The sequence below is a fragment of the Dasypus novemcinctus genome, chromosome 6 (assembly GCF_030445035.2).
Source record: "Dasypus novemcinctus isolate mDasNov1 chromosome 6, mDasNov1.1.hap2, whole genome shotgun sequence".
NCBI lineage: Eukaryota > Metazoa > Chordata > Mammalia > Cingulata > Dasypodidae > Dasypus > Dasypus novemcinctus.
The window spans coordinates 86,668,546-86,693,382 of record NC_080678.1 but is presented as its reverse complement, the minus strand read 5'-3'; the positions used below and the strand labels follow the sequence as shown (position 1 = coordinate 86,693,382).

Sequence of the window (24,837 nt, the reverse complement as noted above, 5' to 3'; positions counted from 1 at the left end):
TAAAAATAAGTATTACGAATGTTTCTTTGTGGGTGGTGGAATGCTAGGTGATTTTTGGATTCTTTCATGAAACATTTACTTCCCACATTCTTTACAATGATTATGAATTATTATTATAAGCAGAAATAAAAATGGAATACCTATTTATAAAAAACCAACCTGTCGGAAGCAGATGTGGCTCAAGCGACTGGGCTCCCATCTACCCTATAGGAGGTCCAGGGTTCAATTCCCAGGGCCTCCTGATGAAGGCAAGCTGGGCAGTGGGGCAAGTTGGCCTGAGTGGAGTGCTGGCCCACGTGCAGAGCCAGCCCTTGTGGAGAGTTGGCACAGTGAGATGATGCAACAAAAGGAGACACAGAGGAGAGACAATAAGAGACGCAGCCGACCAGGGAGCTGAGGTGGCATGAAAAGATTGAGCATGTCTCTTCCACTCTGGAAGGTCTCAGGATCGGCTCCTGGTGCTGCCTAAGCAGACATGGAAGAACACACAGAGAGCAGAGAGTCTTTAAAAACAACAACAAAAAGAAGCAAACCTCTCAAAGTGTCTTCACCGAGTCGCTCCACGTTGGGGGCCAGGGCTCCCTTCTGGGACTCAGTGTTCCCATCAGCATGGTTTCAAGGATTGGGCCACTGTGATCTCCCTTCTCATTGTAAATCACAAAGAGGATTTGCTCCAGAGGTAACAGACTAATGTCATGTCAAGTTGCTTGACGGATCCAAGCCTCAGTTTACTTTCCTGTAAAGTGGGGAGAATAGCTACTGCTCTATCATGAACCATAAGGGTTTTATGAAGACTAAAGGAGGTAAGAAAGGGGAGAGCACAGTCTGCCATTTAGAAGGAAACACAGAGGAGTTTGAAGGAGTTTAGGGTTCCTAATGGCAGTGATAGCTTAGATCTGACATCAAGTCACCAAACAACATGAACCCTGTTAGCTGCCTTTATCATAGTGGTTTATATAATGCTAGGACTAATAACTGGATAATTAATATTGGGGTTGCAGTTTTTTACAGCAGGACTTCCCCTGGAATTTTCACATTTCAAATTTCCGACTGTTATAGTAAGCCCCTTTTTGAAGGCTCAATGTCATGAACCAGAAATAGCCACCAGAGGGCGATAGATCACTTAGAGTCACCACCTCGCTTCTCCAGAGCAAAACTAGGTTTATGTCAAGAGTGTGTGGGAACCCGGTGGAAAATGGAAAAAAATAAAATCCAGGGTACCTTAATGCTGGGCCAACATTTAAGTAAATAACCTTTATTGTTCTCTTGTCTTTTATTTTCATCACTCAGCTTTTTTAGTTTATATATTTATGCACTTTTATTTTAAATCCATTGTGATTATTCAGGTTTTAACAACCTCTGGTTTGCTTTGAACGCTGTTTCAGACACATATGAACATGGCAAAGAGGCTGCTCTCCACTCTGGGAAGCTGAAAAATATAATTTTATTAGAACAGTTGTAGGTTTATAGAAAAGCCATGCATAAAGTACACAGTTCCCATAGATGCCACCTGCTCCTCCCCATAGAGTTTTCTCTGGAAAATTTTTAAATGCATTTTTAAAAAAAATAAGTGGCCCTCATGGTTTTTATAACCGAGGCTGAGGTGTCTACTTTTGCTTAGCGCCTTCAGTTCTTGTAGTGAGTTCTCAGGCTGCAGACACACCTACGTTAAGTGAAAGTGCACCGAGGCTGCTTGTAGGTGACTGTCCATCCTCTTCACACTGAGGGAAGTCCCAGGGTGGAGCTTCGGACCTGAAGTGGGAGGACGGCGGTGAGGGGGCTGCAGCGCCCGGGAGTCAGAGGAGCCAGTCGGCTGGATGGGCTCTGCCGCGGGTGCCCCTGGAACCTGCCCATGGCCAGGGGGGCTGTGGGGCCATCTGGGCTCAACCAGGGCTGTGGCCGAGAGGAGGGGCCACTGGATTGCCTCTGTGCAGTTCTCATCCAACCAAGGGGACTTGCTGGGGTGCAGACAAGCAAAGTGGGGTCTGGGAGCAATAGTCGTACCTGCACTCATCTCTGGTGTTTTGGGGCAGGCACACACACCTGGCTTGGGGGTCAGAGATCTCACTTCTGGTCTGAGTCTGGCCATCTGAATTTGGGGTCACAGTAATTGCAGCCAAGATCTGTATACAGTTTTATTTTTCATTCTCATGATAATCCTTTGAGGCAGGCAGTGCAGTTCCTGTTTTTGTTCCAATTTTACGATCTCCAAAAGATTCCTGGGCCCCTTTTCAAGTGAGAGGATCCATCACGTCTGTGCAGAACCTTTTCCTAAATTGCTAAGGCTGGGAGCCAGGTTTTCTGAACCTGGAACAGAAGTTTGCAGACAATAAGAAAGTGGCTGGAGAGCACTGGGCAAAAGCCTGATTTTGTCTCTTGCTGACAGATGGTGGCCCTTTCTTGTTCAGTACCAGTCCCTGCCACTCCAGGAAGTGGTGAGGGATAGGGGATTGGAAGGATAGTAGGATATTGACTTTGACAGCGAGGTCTCTAATGAATCTGGAGTAAGGCTAGGTTTCGAATAACACAGAAGCTGCTAAAAGCTTTGGTCAGCAAAGACAGGGGTGAAGAGCAGGACGAGATGGTGTCTGGAGGCCCCTTGAAGGATGCTGAGATGACAAAGGTGGTGATGGAGCAGAAACACAGCTGGTGCTCCTGCAGCTGGGGGGCACTCATGCCACCAGTGGCCTCTTGCTCACAGCTCCTGGACTGGCGCTCCAGGGGAATCCAGGTTGTAGGGGGATGCGTGGGGAGGCCAGGGAGGGTAACAGCGGTTTGCAGATGCTCAGTTTTGTGTGGGAGGGAATCCTTTCTGGAGGTTTCATTGCCCAGTGGGGAGACGGTGCTCCCCTTTGATGCTCTTTTTATGTTAAGGGTGTCTTCCTTTTAAATTTCACTTCTTAGACTTCATTGAAGGGAAGTCCTTAACTTTCTTGGCATATGCTGAGGCACAAAGGCAACAAGTGCAGCCATTTAGAAGGCTGAGAAATAAAGCGGCCTCAGTGCTCACCCTTCTTGCAGAACCCCCCAGCAAGCTCCCCCACCCCAGTGCCGGAGACCACCCAGAACCCGTTCATGAGTGAGACCAGCGTGGGGGGATGTGTTCAGAGAGGGTGCTGAACACGGAGGATGGGGCTGGACGTACCACCTGGGCGACAAAGAGGGGTGTCTCAGACAGTTTCACTTTCTGAAAATACTATTCTGAGCTTCCTCGTGCATACTGCTTTTTGAGCACCAAATACTCAAGTCAGTCCGTTTCCTGCTTTGCCCTTGCCTCCTTTCTAATCACTGTAATGACTGACCCCCGAGCTCAGGAAAAGTATTCTGCAAAAGCAAATACATAAATAAATAGGGAGCCGATGTGGTTCAGTGGTTGAGCGTCGGCCTCCCACGTATGAGGTCCAGGTTTCAATCCCTGGTCCTGGTATGCAAAAAAAAAAAAAAAGTAGTAAATAAAAAATAAAAACATCCCTGCCATCGGCCTCTCTGCCCAGAGTCACCTTCCCTGCCTCCAACGACCTCCCAGGGCAAGGCAGGGGCTGATCCCAGTTGATCTCACTCAGCCAGACACTCCACCAGCCTGTGCAGGTAGGGACGTAACGTGGGTCTTCGCACCACAAGGAACCTGAGGGTTCCAAGCAGGCTGAAACTAACGCGCTGCAAGCTCTGGGCGTGAAGCACTGCGGGCACTGAGGGGAGGCGGAGATCATCTTCCTCGGAATTAGCACAGGAGAGAACTTGTGGCCCGCTTGTAGGGTGAGGGTCGGTGTCGAGGAAGGGCAATCCCCACGCTAGGAAAGGGATAGAGGCTGCTTGACGAGGTCACACACCCTCAGCTTTAAGTGGGGAGGAGGGAAGCCTCTAAATGGGAGAGGTGAGCCCTGATGGCGCCTGGAGCACCCCTTCCCTGAGTCGCACGCGTCCCGTGCTTACTGGGGCGCGCACCTTGCCTGAGGCCAAGTCCCTCCTGGTCCTCTCTTGCCCCCTCCCCTTTAGACAACGTCTATCGTTTACTGATGTTAAGGCAGAAAAAATCTGCTCTTGGCCCTGCCTCCAGACCAAGCACGGGACCCTGGGGCACCTAGTAAGAGGGACAAGAGCACACTGGAGATCGGTCGGTGTGTGGATCCTGGAGAACGGTCCTCCTCACTCCCGAAGCCCGAGGGCCCGGGGGCGCGCAGACTGTGGAATTCAGTTGAATGGGGCTCTTTGGGGGACCTCGGCCTGCCCCGGGCGCCGCGCGGTCCTCCCCGAGTCTCCCAGGGCGCTCAGCTGGGGGCGCAGCGCCCTGGAGAGAGGCGCCCGGTCCCGCGCCAGGGGCGCTCTGCCCTGCGCTTGGGGGACCGCGGGCGCGTGCGGGGCCGCTCTCAAGGGGCCTGCCCGCCCCCTGCCCAGCGCCGAGCCGAGGCGAGCAGCGCGGCGAGCCGCCTCCCCTCCCACCTAGGGTGGCCTGAGCCCGCGCCCGCTCCAGTTGCTGCAGCTGCTGCTGCTGGCGGCTGCGGGGAGCGCAGGGCGCGCGCCGAAGAGGCTCGGGCGGAGAGGACGGGGACTAGGAGGAGCCGCGGGCGAGGAGGAAGAGCGAGCGGAGGCCGCGGGCGCTCGGCGGCTCAGGGATCCCGGGAGGATGGGCTAGGCGGCGGCAGCGGCCCGGCAGCGGACGCGGTGAACCTGCCGCGGCCCCGCGCGCACAGGGCCGGAGGCGCGAGCTGAGCTCAGCCCCCGGAGGAGGCGGCGGGGGCGTCCGGGGAGGAGGGGGCTGATTAGACATTATTAACGAGTTCCCGCCTCATCAGGAAGAGCGGCTCGTTAGCGGCGCGGGAGGCGCGCGGCGCGGGGGGAGGGTCCCCGGCGGAGCGCAGCGCACACTCGTGGCGCACGGCGGGCGGGCGGCGCGCAGGGCCGGGGCAGGCCGGGGGGCGGCGCGGACCCCGGGCGCGGGCGGCCCGCGGCGTGTCCTCCCTCTCGGGCGCCCGGAGACAGCGCAGCCCCGGGCGAGCCGGGCGCGGGCCCGGGGAGGGGGAGCCGCCCGCGCGCTCCATCCGCCCCCCCCCCCCCGCCCCGGGCGCGCGGGCAGGCGATCGGGGGGAGGGCGGGCGGCAGCGGCTCGCTGTATATATCTCCGCGCACCCCGCCAGGTCGCGCACAGCGCCCCGAGCCCAGGCGTCTCCCCGCCCCCTCCCCGCGCTCCGCGGCGGCGGCGGCAGTAGCACAATATGGCTGTTGGTGGGTGCTCGGGGTGGCGCTGGCGGCGGGAGGAGCTCCCCCGAGCCCCTGCGCCGGCTGCCCGTTGCTAGCTATGGCAAATGGTGGCGGCGGCGGCGGCAGCAGCGGCGGCGGCGGCGGCGGCGGCGGAGGCAGCAGTCTTAGAATGAGCAGCAATATCCACGCGAACCATCTCAGCCTAGACGCCTCCTCCTCCTCTTCTTCTTCCTCCTCCTCTTCTTCCTCCTCCTCTTCCTCCTCGTCCTCGGTCCACGAGCCCAAGATGGATGCGCTCATCATTCCGGTGACCATGGAGGTGCCGTGCGACAGCCGGGGCCAACGCATGTGGTGGGCTTTCCTGGCCTCCTCCATGGTGACTTTCTTCGGGGGCCTCTTCATCATCTTGCTCTGGCGGACGCTCAAGTACCTGTGGACCGTTTGCTGCCACTGCGGGGGCAAGACGAAGGTAACGCGCGCCCCAGGCGCCCGCCCCCGCGCCGGCCCCGCCGCCTCTCGGGGTCCTCCACAGCCCACCTCCTCGCTCCGCACACCGCCGCGCCTCCCTCCCTCCCCGCCTGCCTTCCCCTCGCTGCCTTCCGTTGTCTCCGCTCTCCCTGCGCCCTCGGGATGGGGCAGCGGGTGGCGCGCCGCGGGGTGAGGAGTTACCCCCCAATCGGTGCGCTCCAGGGCGCGGACGCCCAATCCTGTCCCCTTTTTTTTATTGCAGGGTCGTTTGCGGCAGCGGCCGGGCCCGCGGGTGGGGGACGCGCGCCGCCCGGGTGAGGTGGTGCGGGGTAGGGAGCGCCAGCCCCGCGAGGACAGAGGAAGCTGGGTGCCGCTGGTGCGTGTTCCGTGCGGCTCACCTGCAGCGGCTCGGCTCCTCGCTTGGGCGAGGGGGAGCACATCAGCCCGCACTTGAGGAGTCTGTTGGGGAGATGAGTTCGTGGGGTTAGAAGGAGGGGGGGATTCTCTGGGATAGGGAGAACATCTTTGGGACTGAGGAATCACGGGGGAGGAACGCGGGGGGAGGTTTTGCGGGAGGGGAGGGCGAAGGAAAGTTGGGGAGATCCACCCCAGTTTTGGAGCATCCCGTGCGGCTGCCACCTTAGGAATGTGGCGAGGTCACGGATCTGATGTTACCTCCCTCTCCATCCCTTAGATATTCACGTGGAAAATACCCCTCACCCCACGTCCTCGGCCTCTGTCTTCCTACCCCCAGGCCACCCCCTTTGGGTCCCCAGACAGGCTGGCAGCAGCGCCAAGTTGGAGCGGGAACGGGAGGTCCGCTTTCGAGTGGGCCGAGGCGGCGGTTTCACGCCGATCCTCTTCCCCGGGCGCTTTTGAGGTGGCTGGATGTGGGCTGAAGCTATCCTGGCGCAGAGACGCCCACCAGCACCCAGGCTACACCTTGGATGTGTGGTTACTAGGCTGATTGGCTGGTCTGTGGTCTGGTCTAGAGGTTCCCGCCAGCTGGAGGTGAGGGGCGCGGAGGGGGGTGGAGGCTTGATAGAAAACTGTGGAAAGAAAAAGAAAGGACTGGGGGAAAAAAGAGTGCTTTTTTGCGCGCACGTGTGTGGGGGTGTAATTTCCATCCTAGGGAACTTCACAGCGTTAAAATTTTTTGGAGGGAAGGTATATCAAGGGAAAAGTGGGAGGTAGACAGAGATCCATGTCCCTCATTTTCACACCTTTTCTAGTGTGTAGTTTATCCGAGGACCCTCTCCAACTTCCCGCGGCGCAGCAGCCTCCTTGGTTGCCAAGCGAAAGCAGTGCGGAAGCTGGGGGTATGGGTGAAGGCTGGCTCTGAAAACACAAGGGGGAACTGAAGCGCTCTCTCCTCATCATTAATTATACATCGTGTTGGGTGGTGGAGCTCAGCTGTGTTTTGTGGCAGCACATTTGTGTTTTGGAAAATACTGGTGTGTTGGAAATAAGAGAGAAAAAGAAAAGCCATCACTCCACCCCCACCACCCCCTCTTCCTCCCCCTTCTCCGGAGACCTACAGGCGCTGGCCAGTCAGCAGGGAGAGAGGTTCCTCCTTCTTGCCTAGGGGGAAACCTCCCAGCTTCCGGAGAAGCCCTCCGATTGAGCCAGATCCTGGCAGTGAGCCGGAGGCGCCCTACCAGCGCCCTACCAGCTCGCAGCTTCGTAGGGCTTCTTGTGCACGTGTTCTCTCTCTCCCACCTTCTGCGGAGCCTCTTTTCCTTTCCTGAGATGCAGTGATTGCCCTTGGGGAGTCCTGGTTGCCCCTGCTAGAAATGTTTCCCAGATGGAGGGATTTTGGTGAACTTTTAAAAATAGCCCCCTTTCTTTCAGGCATGGGCAGTTTTGATGAAAATGAATACTTTTTTTTTCAATGAGGAAAAAGAAGTTTTGGTGTTTTTGTGATCCTGGGGTTTTTAACATGGCTTCTAAAATATTTTTATTCTGTGGGTACATAAATGCCAGTGCGGTGCTTGGGATGAAATGCAAATCAGATAGTTCACAGAAAGAATCTCTTTCCTAAATGATGACCAAGCATAACTTATGTCCGTTTTCTCAAGAAAATAGGTCTTTGGCAATCACTGTTAGGAAAAACAATTCCTAAGTATTTGGCTATATTTTATAGCTCCAAGACCTGCTCAGTTGACATAGCTGGAGGCTACTACAAAGAATCATCCTAAGACTAGAGATGATTGCACTGTCAGTTGGCAAGATGTGAGGTCAATGTCGAAGGACATCAGGTCACTTTTGATGCCATCCCATTAGAAAATACGCCCAGAATCTTTTCTACCTGGCCCTCAGTCTGCTCAGTTAACCATGTGTAGCCAGCTCATTCTAGCCAGTCACAACTTAGGCCTTTTATTAACTTTTCTTCCTACCCTGAAAGAATGTATTTTTGCCACAATCTTGCCTTTTTTTGCTCTTCATCCTTTTTGCTTTCCAGGTGTTTGGTGGTTGTGGTCTAGACATGGTAGAGAGCACTGCATTTGGCTATAGTTTGGAATAATTCTTTTAGTGCCAGGTTTCCCAAGCAAACCTAGGTTACATTTCCCCAGAATTCTCCCATCACTCAGCTGCATTGACCCTCGCCTCCTTCAGCCCCCTGATGCTTGGCCAGGAGGTGGGGTCTAAGGAAGGCAGGCCTTCTTAGCATCTGAAATTCCATGGGAGATGAGTTTCAGAAGAGAGCTCTGGAATCCCCAGGATTTGGTCTGTGGACTGCACTGTCCTTTTTGATCAGAAGGACAAATATTGTATGATCTCACTAATATGAAGTAATTAGAGTGTGCGAATTCACAGAGTCACAAACTAGAATATAAGTTACATGGGGCCAGAGAAGAGGTAGGAAATGGGGAAGTAGTCCTTAATTGGTACAGAGTTTCTGTTTGGGGTAGTGGGAAAGTTTCGGTAGTGGATGGGGTGATGGCAGCACAACGTTGTGAATTTAAGTAACACTGCTGAGTCGTGTGTTTGAATAGGGTTGAAAGGGGGAAATTTTAGGTTGTATATGTGCTACTGAAATAAAAATAAAAAGCCTTATAGAACTGTACAATACAAACAGTGATACCACCCTCATACAAAGTGTTAACAGGCAAAACTGTGTGTTTTGAGGGGGAGTATATGGAAACTCTGCACTTTTGTGTGATTTTTCTGTAAACCTACAACTTTTCTTAAAAACAGTGAAACAAAATACAGAACCTGAGATGGTAGAAGCGGGTCATGAGGCATCTTATTAGTCTGGCCGCTGAATCTTAAATGATGAATGACTTTACTATTTAAACAGAACTGTATGTGGCTTATTGTTTTTTGGAGAATAAAGTAGAAAGCTAATGCCTCCCCCCATTGGGAACATGGGCACAGTCATTCCAGTAGTGTGTTCTTCGCTGTGTTTTTTCACAGTATTGCTTTTTCTTCCTTTGAGTTTTGTCAGAACTCTCTGTTCACCTGGCTGTGATGTTTTGAGGTCCACAAGCAGGCTGGAGTGACAAGGGAACTAGACGGGCAGCCTAAACAAAGCTGCGACCTTGCAGCAGTCATTTAACCTCACTGGTCTCTCTCTGCTTGAGTATGAAATGTGGGGATTGAATTCTGTGAGTCATAATGTCCTTTCCTGCTTTCTGATTCCACATAGGAGAAAGGAAAGTTGAAGGAACTATGGGAAAAGTGTCTAACTCAGAATGTGTTTTGTGATCCCCTTTCAATTCCTTGAGGAATTCAGCCTCGGAGTGTGTATGTGTCTTTATTCTCATCCTCTACTCTTCTTCCAGCGTGCACTCTGCTTCTCTTTAAATGTCTGGGGAAACTGAGGCTTAAGGTCCAGCTTCCTGATGGAGTTTGCTGAGTGCCCCGCATGTGACTGGGCACACTTTCTGGCTGTCAGTTGAGCTGTCCTCCCTGCAGAAGCTTGGGCGTATGCAGGAATGGTCTGCATGTAGTGAATTACTGAGGGATCATCTCCAAGACTGTCTGAGAAAACCACGCATTTCCTCTCTTAGGCGCCTGACTAATTTTTATATCACATCCCATCATGGCTTGGTAATTATCCCAGGTCTGGCCTGATGCATTCAGCCAGGGTTGGAGTTTCAGAGCCTGGGGACTCTTGATTCCAGATTTGCCCTGGTGCCTTGTCCCTTCTCGGGGATTGGCTGCCACTGGCCCACCTTCAGGTACCCCTTGTGATCAGATCCCTTGGGGTAGCCTTGGAGACGTTCCGAGCTCCCAGTCACTGGTGAGTTTCAGCTGGCCTTCCCTTGGTCTGAGAACCTTGGCTTCTCATTCCTCACCCTCTTTATAGAAATACACTTTGGTAGTGACTCTGCAAACAGACAGACCCAAGGTCAAATTGTGGGTATCACACATAGTGGAGCATCTTTGCCTGGCATCCATCCCAAGCCTTGATTTCTTCCTCTGTAAAAATGGCATCATGATGCCCACTTTGTTGGATATTTATGAGGAGTGGCAATAATCTTATAGGATTCCTAAAGGAGTGACAATAATATTCAGCATGCAGCAAATGCCTGGCACTTAACGGGCCTCTGATAAGTGGGAGCTACCTCAGCTTCCCAAATTGTTGAGTTCATTTACTCTTTGATCCACTGAGCTTACAGCCTTTGAAGGGCACAAGACTAGAATAAATAGAATTTATTTAGACCTTGAAGTCTCGAGGTCTGGGTCATATGACTAGTTAGGATCAGACTGAGATTTGGGCTCATGGCTCTTGGCCATTGTAAGACAGGAAGATTGGTCAAGGTCAGCCGTGGAAGTCTGCGAGGATGAGGACAGTGTGGAGTCAGTGGGGGAGCCCTGACAATGTGGGGGTCTGGGAACTCTCAGCCTAGCACAAGTGGTGTTTAGCGGTGGGTATGTGGCTGCCTGGCGTCACTCCCCAGCTGCCATCCCTTTACTCCAGGGCCAGAGCTCACAGTCGTGATTCCTCAGTCACACAGCAGTCTCCTGGCCAGGGCTGTCTCTGCCTGGAGCAGCTCTTCCTCGACAGCCTCTAGAGCAGCATTTCCCAAAGTGTGTCCTGGGGAGCCCTTGTCCTTGAAGTTACCCTGTGGGGGGAAAAATGGGAGTCATGGAGCCTGCCTGAGCTCCTGTCTTGGAGATTCACACGGCAGGCTTGGAGAATCCTACCTGTAGGGAAACGGGTGAGACTGCTCTTGAATGTGCTCGCTTTGAGCACCTCTCCTGGGTGTCAAAGCTGGCCTGCGCAGTGACCAAGAGTCAACCTTGTGACCTTGAGCAGGGACTTGACTTTGTGCCTCCGTTTCCTTATCTGCACATTGGGGATCATCATCGAGCACAACCCTATGAGATAGGCACACTTATTAACCCTATTTTACAGCATTTCCTAGGGGGACACTGGTGACCCATGGCCTCGTTTGCAAGCCTTGGACTGGCTCTGCTTCTGGGTGCCCAGTGGCCTTGCTCAAACATGCAGCGGGATGCAGGGAAGAGCTGGCCCACCGCTTGGCCTGGGGGGCAGGATTCCAAGGGCTGGGCTAAGTGGGCTTTGTCTCTGCCTCGCTGCTTTCTTCATTGGATGGAGTAAGTGTCTGCTCTGAAGCTCCCTTTCTTTGACTGCAGTGAGAAGCCTGGTGTCAAAGCTGTCAGGTTGGTGTTGGGTTCTGCCACCAGGGCCTTCTTTCCAATGAGGGTGGCCCCACTCTGACTGGTAATGGCTGCGCTGCTCCATGAATCGCAGCAGCCAACACAGGTTTCCTGGGGCTTCAGAGCCCTGGAGCGTACCGCTGTGGTTCTGGTGACAAGGGCTGCATTTGTTCCACAGGCCCTGTGGAGGATGCTCGTCCCCATGGAGATGTTGGGCCAGCCAGGCCTCCCTGCTGGACCTCGGCCATTCCACAGCCTTTCTGCATGCAGCAGAGCAGATCAAAAGCATCCTTCTTTGAAGTGCCTCTTGAGAGGGTAACCTGGGCCCAAGGCATGCAGAGAGGGGATCTCGGGGGCCACAGGCGGAGGCAGAAGTGCCCTGCCCTTTTGGGCAAAATGGCCAGGCAGGTTCAGTCGGGGATATGGGATCTCAGCCTCCAAAGGCTTGAGGGAGCATCTGGTCCAGGCCCTCTGAAACCATCATCTGTACACAGATCCCCTGTGGAGCTGGAAGAATGCAGACTGGGATTCAGGGGAGCTGGGGTGGGGCTTGAGATTCTGCACCCCTAACAAGACCCAGGCGAAGCTGATGCCATGCAGACCACACTTCCTTGACCAGCCAGGACCTGGCCCATTCCTCAGCCTCCAGGCGGCCCATCTCTGAAGCCCGGCCTTTTTTAAAATATGGAAACCCCTAGCTCTTCAGCAGACAAAGTGGGAAGGGGCGTGAGGAGGCAGGTTCCCCATGTCAGGACAGGCAGGTAGTGAAGACTGCTCTGGCTTCTCCAGCATTCTGGGGTTTGGGCCGAGCACTTGTTGCTCACTCTGGACTTCTCTGGCACCTGCCCCCCAGGGAACCCATGGGCACGGCTGGGTTGGGGCTGGGTTGGAGCATTCTGGAGAAGTACACGGTCTCATCTGTGCCTTGTCCATCAGAGCACAGGCTGTCCCTGGTGCCAGTTGGTCATGGTGCATGGGGTGAGGCTTTTTGAAGGCCAGCATGGCATCTCAGCCAAACCACCATCTTGCAAAATGAAAGGCAAGCCGTGTGGCCAGGGCTGATGGTGCTGGTGCTCCAGGGATCCAGCGGGGGGCCACGCCCTCTGGAATGATTGAAGTTGGTGATGGCAAAACCACAAGCCCAGCTTTCCACAGGGACCTGGGTGGGCCTCCCCAAACTTGAGGATTTGGCTGCGAAGGACTAGGCTCAAGCCCTGATCATCTGTGGCCAGGGATGGGTAGTACCCCTCATTGCACTTCTCAGGAAATCCAGCAGATAAAACTGAAGACAGCTCCTCTCCTCGCCAGAGTGGAGTTGCACAGCTCATACTGCCAAGGACTTTTTCCTTGAGATGCACTTTCTGTGCTGTTCCATTGTCAAAGGGGAGACCCCGGGACAAACTTAAGCCATGTGAATTTCAGCACATACCAGGTCCCCAAAGAAACCTTACCGTTCTTATTACTGTTCATTTTGGTTTAATTGCATATTATGTGCCAGGAACTGTGCTAGGGGCCAGGTTTTGGGGGAAAAGTCATTAAAACCCAGTACCTTCTGCCTGTCTGCTCGATAGGACGTTTCCTTGGCCAGGAAAAAGTTATTTTTTTGTGTGGTATGGATTTGTGTGATCCCTGAGTTGACTGCTGACTCCTCGAGGGCAGGAACTGAGTCATCAAATACAAACACAGGCTAGGAGGGAACTTTCCCTAGTGGTTAGCTGGCCTGAGTGGGAGGGAGGTGGGTGCAAAGTCAGCCTTGCTTTTCGGGGATAGGTTGTTAGAAGCAATGGAGAAATTCTGGGTGAGAGGGATAAGCTTGACTTGATGAACAAATGATGTTTGAGTCATTCCTGGATTTTAATTATTCATGCCACTCCTGGCTCTGACCAGTAGATAATAAGGAATTTGTCAGGCCGGGGGATAGTTGCTTCTGAGGTAGGTGAGTCAGGCAGAGCACAGAAGGGCAGCTTCAAAGAGTGGCTACCGCAAGGGGGAATTTGCTTTTTTTTGGCGGGGGGGGGGGCATTATTTGGCGATTGTCTTTAGGGCATTGGGTCTGATTGCCAATTTGAGAATGTCATTGGCACTCCAGGCCCTGGATGGATATATGTAACCTTGTCATACCAGGCCTGAGAGCCTTGTCCCTATCAGACCTGTTTGATGAATGCTTCTTTGCATGGCCTAAAACAAACTTATTTAAAACACACACACATCTCACTTTGTAAACTTTATGCTGCTTCATTTGCCTCCTCCCTTCCAGGTTATTTTAGGGATCCAAATCCCACTGACTCTTGCTTTTTCAAAGATAATGAAGAGGAAAGCCTGTTTTCCTTCCTTCTTCTCTTCCATCTCTTTCTCCTTTCCTTTATTTTCCCTCTTCCTTAGTGGTCCTCATTCTCAAGGGCTTTCATGGGAACTCACTGTCATTTAATTTTGGTTTCTAGCACAATAAGGGGAAATACTTAGATTTGAGGAAGAAGTGGAGAAGAAGTAATTAGGGGAAATGCTGAATTAATTTCCCCATTATCAGAGTTCAACTTTTATTTCGGGGGAGGGATGGCTGGGTATATATATATATATATATATATTTTTTTTTTTTGAAGGCTGATAGAATTTTAGATTTGTGGCTTGAAGTGCAGTTCATTTCCATCCATTGACTGCCAAAGTCTGGTGTTTGTGATGCCGTTCACAAAGAGTTATTAAGGCAGGGATTTCTAGTAACACTCTTCCCAGGGCCGCTTCTAACTGTGTGAAGCTGATCAGTGACTGGTCTGCATCTTTGCATATGATTTGAAGGCAGGTTACCTACTGGGATGTAAAGACTGGGATGCCAATACCTAGATTTCAAGTGGAAAGTTCAAGAGCAGGGCTTATTTTCCTTTTCTGTTCCTTGTCTTGGCCTTGCTCCTTCTCCCCTCTTAGAAATGGGAGGGGTGGAGAGTGGCTGGTTAGGTTCAGGGCTCCAGCAGGTTAGTGGACAAGAAACAGGGGCTTGATTTACACGTTCTGAAGCACAGAAGAACTGTGACATCACGGCGGCAGAAGGGCCTTCAGGGCTGCAGGTCCTGCTTCTTGCCAGCGCTGGAGCCATCCTGCACCTTTACCAGAGGGCACAGGAGTGTGTGGCTCTCCTCAGGCCACTATTTCTTAGACAAATACACTTTAGAAAGAACAGAAAATGCTTTCTCTGCACAGCACTGGCCCTCTCTGCCTCTGGTCTGTCTCTGGAACACACAGGACAGGTCCTGGTTGAGGATAGCTGTCACGTTTGGAATCCGGTTCTGGAAGACCCCCAGCTGGTTGGAGTTTAGACGTGGACAGTGTTGTTGAGGCAAAGGATGGCTTTAAGCTCTGGCTGGTCACTTTCTTTTCCTCTCCAGGGCTTCTCCATGCTCCTCCTGTGTAAAGGTTCCCCTTGCCCCTTTATGCAGACTTTGGAAAGCAACCTGCTCCTGCCTGTTGGTTATCATAGTTTGCCCTCTGCGATCTGTTTGGTCTGTCGGGCTCTCTGGCTGTTGTTTTTTTTTTTAAATTAATTAATTTTTTTATTACATTTAGAAAATATGAGGTCCCCATATACCCCCCACCCCCCTTCACTGCACCCCTCCCCCCCACAGCAACAATCTCCTTCGTCATCATGAGACGTTCATTGCATCTGGTGAATACATCTCTGAGCACCACTGCACCTCATGGTCAATGGTCCACACCATAGCCCACACTCTCCCACGTTCCAGCCAGTGGGCCATGGGAGGACATACAATGTTCTGGCTGTTTCTGGACCCTGAGTCTGTTCCTTCATCTGTGATGTGCGCTGTGCCTCCAGGTTTAGCTTCCTTCACGGTTTCGCACAGGGCTTGGTCAAGAGCAGATGTAATTTGGGGGCCATGCAAAGACTCCAAGTGGACGGTGTGGGTCCTTCATCAAGAAGTCTGACTTGAACTCTGTGTTCTGGGTATCGGCCCTTTTGAGCCCAAAGGAGAGAGAACAGGTAAGAGTCTTGAGCCTCTTTTGCATCATTTTAATATAGCTGCTCCCTGGAATCGAAGGCTCTTCCTTCCCCAACTGCCCACCTTATCTCCTCTTCCCTTCAATTTCTATCTACTGCTGCTCCCATTCACCCCATCCTGCTGAACAGAAGGAGACCAGGCAAATAAAAAGGAAAGAAAGGAAACCAGGAGAAGAACTTGAGAGAGGGCAGAGGGTAGAGGGGAGGTGTTCACAAGAAGAAAAATAGAATTTGTCTCCTGGGAGTTAGAGGTTGGATAAATATATAATTGGGTGGATTTTGGGTTTTGTCCCTTCACCTTTGTCTTAATGAATAAATCATGTAAAATGACCTCACTGCCAAGGAGTGAAGCATTATATAAAGACCAGTGGGCAGAGTGACTTCACTTTTGGAAAAATTTAGCTTTTCAAGTGAGAAGTTCTGTCTAATTGAGAGCACGGGGCCTGTGTGTGGCCCTGTGGACCAGAGGGCAGGGTTTTAGGGCTTGGTGGGGATCTTCTTTGTGTGCTTATGATATGAGGACAGGAACTTTTCACTCCTCTTAAGGAGGAGTTGCTGCATTAATCTTGTTTCCCCTTTACGTGGCTTTGGAAAGTGGATCCTCTGTGGCTTTGGAAGTGGAAAAGGTGGGCGTCCGATGATAATCAAATGGAGAACTCAGAGTTGAGGTTCAGAGGCATGGGGGAAGGATTTTGAGGATGAAGGGCTTATCCATGTGCTGGGGATTTTTATGACTAACATTAGCTGGCAGATTTATGTATTGTTTTTCTCCTTTGTGCATGGGGGACTTCTTTCCTAAAAGGCTTAGAGGAATTGCTTAGCTGTCCGTGAATTATAGTCATTTCTCCCATAGATTATGGGAGACACTGCCAATTAGGTGAGAAGATTCTTCTTTTTGGGAATATTAATTTATTAATGAGAAACACATTTTTAAAAAAACTTTATTAACATAAAAATTTCCCCTTTTACCACATTCAAATATATAATTCAGTGCTGCTAATTACATTTAAAATGTTGTGTTACCACCAGGAAGATTCTTGAAGAATATAGTTAGGGTGTCCCCATCAGGAGTCACAGGAGAGGTCAACCGTTTGCATCAGTCTTGCAAAAGAAATCAATTTCTTAGATTCAACCGCAAAGCTTTTTTCTTTGTGAGATTTTCTTTTCAACTTCAGTGTTTTACATATTTGTCCTGAATTTTAATGGATTTTATGTTCATTGTAGAACATTCAGGCACTACAGGAAGGCATTAAAAGAAAACCCAACCCCTGCCACCTGGAGACGACCACATTTCCTTCCCTGACCATTCTCCCGGGGGGCTCAGGTTTTGTTGGTGGGCATTTGATGTTCTTCCTTTAAGAATTTGAAAATGGCAGCAACCTGAAAAGTGCCCATACTGGCTTTGTTTGATTTTGGGTTAAAAAAAATTATGGTAATAGGTGTGTGTGTGTATGTGTGTGTGTGCATGGGCATGTGTATAAAACATAAAATTTGCCCTGTTAACCATTTTTAAGTATACAGTTCTGTGGCATTAATGACTTTTACAGTGTTGTGCTACCATCATCAACTTTCATTCCTAAAACTTTTTTTGTCTTTATTTTTTTAATGTTACATTAAAAAAAATGAGGTCCCATATACCCCCAACCCCCTCACCCCACTCCTCCACCCGTAACAACAACCTCCTCCATCATCATGAGACATTCGTTGCACTTAAACTTATTTTTATCACTCAAAACAGAAACTCTATCCCCATTAAGCAATAACTCCCCAATGCCCCACCCACTCCCTAGCCCCTGGTGACCACTATTCTATTTTCTTTTGCTACGAATTTGCTTATTCTAGGTATTTCATATAAGTGGAAACCTACAATATTTGTCCTTTTGTGTCTGGCTTATTTCACTCAACATGATGCCTTCAAGGTTCATCCATGTGTAGCATGTGTCAGAACTTCCTTCCTTTTTATGGCTGAATAATATTCCATTGTATGGCTGGGCCATGCTTTGTTGGTCTCTCTTTCCATTGAGGGGCATTGGCTCATTTCCACTTTTTGGCTGTTGTGAACAATGCTCCTGTGAACACTGGTGCACTGTATCCATTGGAGTCCCCATTTTCAGTTCTTCAGTGGCCTTGTTTGATTAGATGGTGTTCAGATGGAGAACAAAAGAAAGGACCATCTAACCCTCCAGCAGCTTTTTTTTGCCCATGGAGTTGGATTAAATGGCTTCTGTTCTTAAGGTGAAGTTAAAGAATTACTTTAAATCAGAAGTTTCAATTTTGACACATGAGTAGCGGTTGTGTCTTAGGCAAGTCTTTGACTCTGGGCCTAGCTGTTCTCTGATTCAGTGATTTCAATGTAAAGCCATTTCTTAAATCAGATTTCAAAACTATCATTTTTTTCAAAAATATTTATTTATTTATTTCTCCCCCCTCCCTCCATTGTCTACTCTCTGTGTCCATTTGCTGTGTGTTCTTCTGTGTCTGCTTGTATTCTCATTAAGCGGCTCTGGGAGCCGATCCTGAGATCTTCTAGAGTGGGAGAGAGGGAGTCATTGCCTTGTGCCACTTCCACTGCCTCATCTGCTGCGTCTCTTATTATCTCTCCTCTGTCTCTCTCTTTGTTGCATCATCTTGCTGCAGCAGCTCTCTACATGGGCCAGCACTCCTGCGTGGGGCAGTACTCTCTGTGGGCCACCACTCTGTGTGGGCCAGCACTCCACGTGGGCCAGCTCGCCATGTGGGTCAGCTTGCCTTCACCAGGAGGGCCTGGGTATTGAACCCTGGACCCCAATTGCTTGAGCCACATCCACTTCCCAAAACTATCATTTTTATTGGATAAAGGACCAAAGACTAAGCTATTCCAGTTGATGGACCCAGGGAGAAGTTCTGGTTCTGGTGTAAATCACAAGAGTGAAATCTGATCGACATGCACTCCAAATTTCAGTATCAACTTTGATGAGGTTGCGTATGTCAGAACTAGGATCTGGAGACACAGGCCCTGCTGGAACCACTGTCAGACCTGTCATTAAAAAAAGTCTCAGAAATAGGATTTTGTCACTCTGCTATTACTTTTGACATGGCCATACATCACTTTTGAGGTTTAAATTTTAATTTTTGATGCTGGGGAAAGGTTGAAAGCATCTTAGATTATAAATAATGTGCTGTGTGATAGGCTGGCTGTGTTGAGGTTGGGCATAAAAAGAAGCATCTATTTAAGGAGGAGCTCTTGCAAATCAGCTTTCTTTGATGCTTTTCCTTAACTCTCCCCAGAAGGCAGCCCCGGTGCCAGAAGGCTCATCTCAGCCCTGTCCCATGGAACGTTCCTGCTGTTTAAAGCAGGGATAAGATTACCACAGCTTCTGTGGCAAAAGAGCACGTGTCTGAAGAGATGATCCCCAAACACTCAATAACCCCTGAAATATAATTCCTCTAGCACCTTAAGCAGGCAGTGCACCAGAATTTTCTGGAAAAGTTCTCCTAGGTTACATAATAACAATTTTATTATGCTACTGGGGTCATGTATTAAATTTTAACTTGTCACAGATACATTTCATGAACACTGCACAAATCCACAGATTACCAGGTAGCTTGTGGGTGTTATTAAGTGAATCAGTGATTGTGTGGGAATTGGCGGAGCCCAGGCAAAAATACTTATTTGGATAATTAGATTCTTCCATATTATAGTTTAATCCCTAAGGTGGGTAAAAACATCCTACCTCCAAATAAACTAAAAATTTTGGCAGTAGTGATTGCAACGACAGTACCGAAGAGTTGATTTATGGCCACGAACCACATATGAGAGAGATTTTTAAAAACTCTGGGCACCTTTTCATTTTCCTCGGACAGGCAGTGCGAGCTCTATATTTTTAACTGCTCCCCTCTTTCAGTCAGGAGCTGAAATGTCATCATGCAGATCTCTCCTGAGTTGCATGGAAACTAATAAAATCACGAAGGTTTCTATTTGTACTCTATGAACACATACTGTAATGAAACTGAAACAGCCCATCTCCAGGGATGATGCTATTTAAATGCCAGGCAGTGGTTTAAAACTGATTTTAATGGTGAAAAGAGAAACCAGCCAGTGAGGCACTCCCATTCCTCCCCCCCCCCACCTCAGCAGTACCTGTTTTCCTGAGAAAAAATTAATTTAAAACAGGAACCTCCAGTCTCTAAAATATCTGGTCTGTCACCTGCTATAGAAGCTGACAGTTAGTTCCCCAGATTCTCTCTTAGCCATTTTCTCTTCTTCCTCAGGTGTGGCCCTTTATCTCCCAAGCTTCCAGGTGCTTTTGTTTTGGGAAAGTCTTTCTGTGTGAACTGGAATTACTGGCTTCTTAGGAAAAAGAAATTCATATCAAACTTTTTTGAGTGCTTAATTGCTATGTATCAAACATTGCTTTAAGCTCCTTATAATGATTATGTTATTTAATCCTCAAAACAGTCCTACTTTTTACAGATTAGAAAACCAAGGCATAGAGAACAACAAAATTTTTTTTGGATAATCAACTTGGAGTGCTTACAGTATGTCCGGCAGTTTCCCAGGACTTTGTATGTCTTATCTCACTTAATCCTCACAACAACCCTATGACGTCAGTACTTTTGTGATCTTTGCTTTACAGATTAGGAAACTGAGGCATGGAGAGATTGAGTAAGTCGCCCAGGGTCACACAGTGTGGAGGGACAGAGTCAGATTTAAACCCAGGCAGGTGGTCAAATGCCTAACTCCTGCCCTGTAGGGCAGCAGTGCTCAGCTCATTCCTGCACACAGTGGGAGGGAAACTGTGAAGATGTAGAGGGGACACTGGGAGAGGAGTTGGCAGTTCAGACTCATGCACCATTCCTAGACTAGATGTGAGGCCCCTTGGATAAGTTCAGAGAATTCTATACCACCAGGATAGACAAGAGCCCTAAAGGTTATCTTGTCCTTTAATCTCTCTGAGTCTTAGTTTTCCTTGCTGTAAAATGTGATAATTACCTTTTTCTCTACCTAACAGGCAGTGATGAAGCATGCAGTTGTTCAGGTTGTTCACTGTGCAACTCCAGGTGTGCTATGATATTCACACCAGATAACTCATTAATTGATGGTCTGTGGCACATAGACCCTGTGCTCGGGGGTATGCGGAGTCATGGAATAAATATTGGGGCAGTTTTCTGAGCATCAGTCTTCCTTGAAGATTTGGAGAAAAACATGATTTTTAATGTTAACGCATACACAGATACCTTAGGAGTAGGAGGCAGAATTCAAGCACATGTGTACACACTTGAGAGAGATGTGTCTGTGAGAGGTTTGTGTGTGTGTGAGTGTCATCGGCATTGGTGCATGAGGGCATGGAGGAGCGGCCTGGGTCACCCCCCGGAAGTTTGTGTTCCTTCTCTGCTGAGAAGTGTCTTTTGATGGAAAAGTTTGAGACATAGGGGCGAAGTATTATCATTAAAGCGTGAGTGTAAGCATCCAGCACGGGGAGGATGCCTTACTGTTTCTACAGGCAATCTACTCATATCTCAAATTCTGAGACTCTGTTATTATATGAATGGAAATTCCATGAAAGGCAAAAAAAATCCCAAAATTCTCAGGTCTATTATCAACAAGGTGTATTTTGGATATCAGCAGGACAGAGAATTTAATCTGAACACTCGGAAGATGGTGGCGGGAACCCATTCAGTGGCCGTGCATGTCCCCTTGCCTTAGACGGACCCTGCCTTGCTCCTCTCCATTCACAGCCTGGAAGTCCGTCACCGTAGCCTGGTGTGGATCTCTTCTGAGGCCACTGGGCATGGTGGCCTGTGCCTGCTGAGCCCCAGGCACAAAATATTTGGCGACAGGTGGTGAATTGGGCAGTGAGCAGGTCTTCATGAAGCTTGGCTGCCCGGAAATGGCAGAGAACATTGAGAATCGCTCAGAGAGGGGGTGGCTAGAGCAGGCCCTGGGGCGAGCGGTGAGCAGTGTGAAGACCACCCCAGCCTGCCCACCTCCAAGCCCAGCCCCCAGGGCTGTTTCCACGAGGACTTGGGAGCCCTGGGCGGACCTCCTGGTGTGCTGGATGAGCCTCCCAGGCCCCCATGCCTGTGGCGTTGAGAAGGGAGAATGCTCGCATGCCAGCCCGTGTGTGTCCCAGAGGCCCCTGGCGAGGCATAACAGGACCTGGGGGACTTAGAAGATGCTTCTCTGCTGCCAGCGGTGCTATTTTTAGCTCCCTCCCATGCCCCCTGCTGTCCCAGGTGTTTGTCAGCAGAGCATCCTGCAGGCATGGAAAATGGCCGTCACCGCTGGGTCTGCCTTGTGTGGCCCCAGCAGTGTGTCTGGGGGACCTGCCGGCCCGGCCGTGCCTCCAAGGCCGGCAGATTGCTGCGAGGGAGCTGCGTCTCCAGCCTTTCTACTGGCCGTGGGGCCTGCTGGTTCGGGTGAGGTCAGACCAGCGTGAGCAGGTCTGCTGTCCCTGGCCCCTTCCTGAGTGCTGGCGCATGGGGCAGCATCGCCGGCCCGGCGGCGAGCTGTCACACTCAGCAGCCACTGTGCTCTCCAGCCCCCTGCCCATGACGGAGGAGTGCTCCAGGCTTGAGCGACATCCCTGATGGTGGGGAACATGGCGATGGCCACATTCGGCCACATGCGGTCCAGATGTGGTGGAAGGCTGGGGTGGCCTCAGGGTTGGTCCACTGCTCCCCTTTCCAGCCCTCCAGCTGGCCTCACCCTGTCACTCATGGCTCAGCTCAGATACCACCTTCCTGGGAAGTCTCCACCCACCCTAGTTAGAGGTCTGTCCCATGCTCTTTTTGGCGACTCCCCACTCTGTTTCGATGTCTCGTGTGGTCATCATCCATCTGAGGCTGCACTGCTGTTTATGTGGCCAGCACCTCGCCTCTTTGGCTGCAAGCTCCCTGTGGACAGCAGCGGTCTTTCTTCAGTTTTGGTCTTTTTCTTTTCTTATCTCCTGCTGTGCCTGGAGGGTGGCCAGGGAGCATCGGCTGCTCACTAGCAGTGCCATAGCCAGTCTCCAAAGAAGCCTCTCCATGTGTTTGGCTCCTGGTGTTCACATCTAGGGACAGAACCCTCCTTTGAGCCAGGCTGGCTCTGTCGTAGCTGGTAACCATGGGGGCATGGGGGAAGTGAGGAGCGGGAGTTCTGAAGCTGGGTGGGAAGAAGAGCCTTGGAATGCCTGCTCCTGGAGCAGCTAGCCACCATGTAAGATGCCTGAGCTTACCGTGTTGCGACAAGAGTGGGCCACCTGGAAAGGCACTGGAGGGTGAGATACTACATGGAGATAGACACAGAGGGAGAAAGAGAGAGACACAAGGCTCCCAGCATGAGAGTAAAGACACCATTTTAGAAGTGGATCCTTGAACCCCAGCTGACATCAGATAGATCAGAGATGAACCGACCAGCTGATCCCTTCCTGAATTTTTGACTTAAAAATCATGAACTAAATAAAGTGATCATTTTAAGCCACTTTGGGTGGCGGACTTGGCCCAGTGGTTAGGGCGTTAGTCTACCCCATGAGAGGTCCCCGGTTCAAACCCCGGGCCTCCTTGACCCGTGTGGAGCTGGCTCAGGCACAGTGCTGATGTGCACAAGGAGTGCCCTGCCACGCAGGGGTGTCCCCCATGTAGGGGAGCCCCACGCACAAGGAGTGCACCCCGTAAGGAGAGCCGCCCAGCACGAAAGAAAGTGCAGCCTGCCCAGGAACGGTGCCGCACACACGGAGAGCTGACGCAACAAGATGACGCAACAAAAAGAAACACAGATTCCTGTGCCACTGACAACAACAGAAGCGGGCAAATAAGACGCAGCAAATAGACACAGAGAACAGACAACTGGGGTGGGGGGGAAGGGGAGAGATATAAATAAAATAATCTTTAAAAAAAAAAGCCACTTTGTTTTAGGGTGATTTGTTACCCAGCCATAGGGAATTGGAACAAAGAGCCACTCTTTAGTGAGCTCCTTCCCCAAGAGCCATCTCATGCCCTCTGTCTCGGTGTCTCTTGGCCTCTCTTCCCAAGCTCTCCACCCTCAGCCCCCTGGGGCTTCTTTCTTTTTTTTTTTTTTTTTTTTTTTTTATGTGCTTTTTTTTTTTTTTTTTTTTAATTTTTTAATTTTTTATTGACTTTGTAATAATATTACATTAAAAATATATATGTGAGGTCCCATTCAACCCCACCCCCCCCACCCCCCCTCTCCCCCCCCCCCCAACAACACTCGTTCCCATCATCATGACACATCCATTGGATTTGGTAAGTACATCTTTGGGCACCTCTGCACCTCATATACATTGGTTCACATCATGGCCCATACTCTCCTCTATTCCATCATGTAGGCCCTGTGAGGATTTACAATGTCCGGTGATTACCTCTGAAGCACCATCCAGGGCAGCTCCATGTCCCGAAGACGACTCCACCTCTCATCTCTTCCTGCCTTTCCCCATACCCTTTGTCCATTATGTCCACTTTTCCCAATCCAATGCCACCTCTTCTATGTGGACACTGGATTGGTTGTGTCCATTGCACCTTTATGTCAAGAGGAGGCTCAGATTCCACCTGGATGCTGGATGCAATCCTCCCATTTTCAGTTGTAATCACTCTAGGCTCCATGGTGTGGTGGTTGTCCTTCTTCACCTCCATCTTAGCTGAGTGTGGTAAGTCCAATAAATCAGATTGTAGGTGCTGGAGTCTGTTGAGGCTCAGGATCTGGCTATCACATTGTCAGTCCAGAGATTCAAATCCCCTAAATATATCTTAAACCCCAACATTAACTGCACCTCCAGCACATTAGCATGAAAGTCTTATGAAGGGAGATCCCATCTGAGTCCAGATTCATCACACATAAACACCATTTCCAAAGAGGGGCCATCTGCCCTGGTAGTTAACCCCATCGGCCATGACCATAACTCCCATGGGTCTCTTTAGCCCTCAAAGGAACCAATATCTGGGGGTTGTATCTGCTTTATCTGTCTCTCTGACTCTGCTCAGTTGTGCATGAGGGCAAACCTTCTGCCAGCCTCCAGACTCTTTTTTAGAAACTCGTAGCCATATAAACTCATTTCTCCTTTCCATTTCCCCCTTACTTTAGGTCAAACAGCATTTTAAAGTCATGGTATTTTATGTAGACATGGATATTCTGCTGATCCGCATTGAACCTTCCGTATAAGGTCATTTTCCAGTTGCATCATCAGTTGGTAGTTGATAGTGGTCCCTCGTTGCCAGGGAGGCTCATCCCCGGGTGCCATGTCCCACGCTGGGGGGAAGGCATTGCATTTACATGCTGAGTTTGGCTTCGAGACTGGCCACATTTGAGTAACATGAAGGCTGACAGAAGGAAATTCCCAGGCACAAAGTTGCTCTAGGCCTTGTTATTATTTTGGGTTTATCAGCTCACAAGCATAGTCATTAGTATCAGGGGCTCACTGTTGAACCCTCACTCCCTCCCGGTCCCCACCACTGTACCTGGGAGACTGTCGCTGCTCCCCTAGGGACCACGACAGAGCACCACTGTGGGGCTTCTTTCATCACACCTTTTGTTCTTATACCCCTGGACCTTCACACGT

At 50.4% G+C, this 24,837-nt stretch overlaps 1 protein-coding gene across 6 annotated transcripts in view; it reads left to right on the top strand.

The window, feature by feature from the left end:
• The first annotated feature begins 5,066 nt into the window (after positions 1 to 5,066).
• Positions 5,067 to 24,837, top strand: part of KCNMA1 (potassium calcium-activated channel subfamily M alpha 1) — a 766,236-nt gene continuing 746,465 nt past the window's right edge. For 3 of the 6 annotated variants that reach the window (XM_058299114.2, XM_058299113.2, XM_071215881.1), the window contains exon 1: positions 5,067 to 5,668. In XM_058299114.2, coding sequence (XP_058155097.1) covers positions 5,297 to 5,668 — 372 coding nt within the window. In that variant the 5' untranslated portion in view covers positions 5,067 to 5,296. Of the gene's footprint in view, positions 5,669 to 5,929; positions 6,044 to 24,837 lie in introns of all 6 variants that reach the window. The other 3 variants (XM_071215879.1, XM_058299110.2, XM_071215880.1) reach the window with 2 other exon arrangements.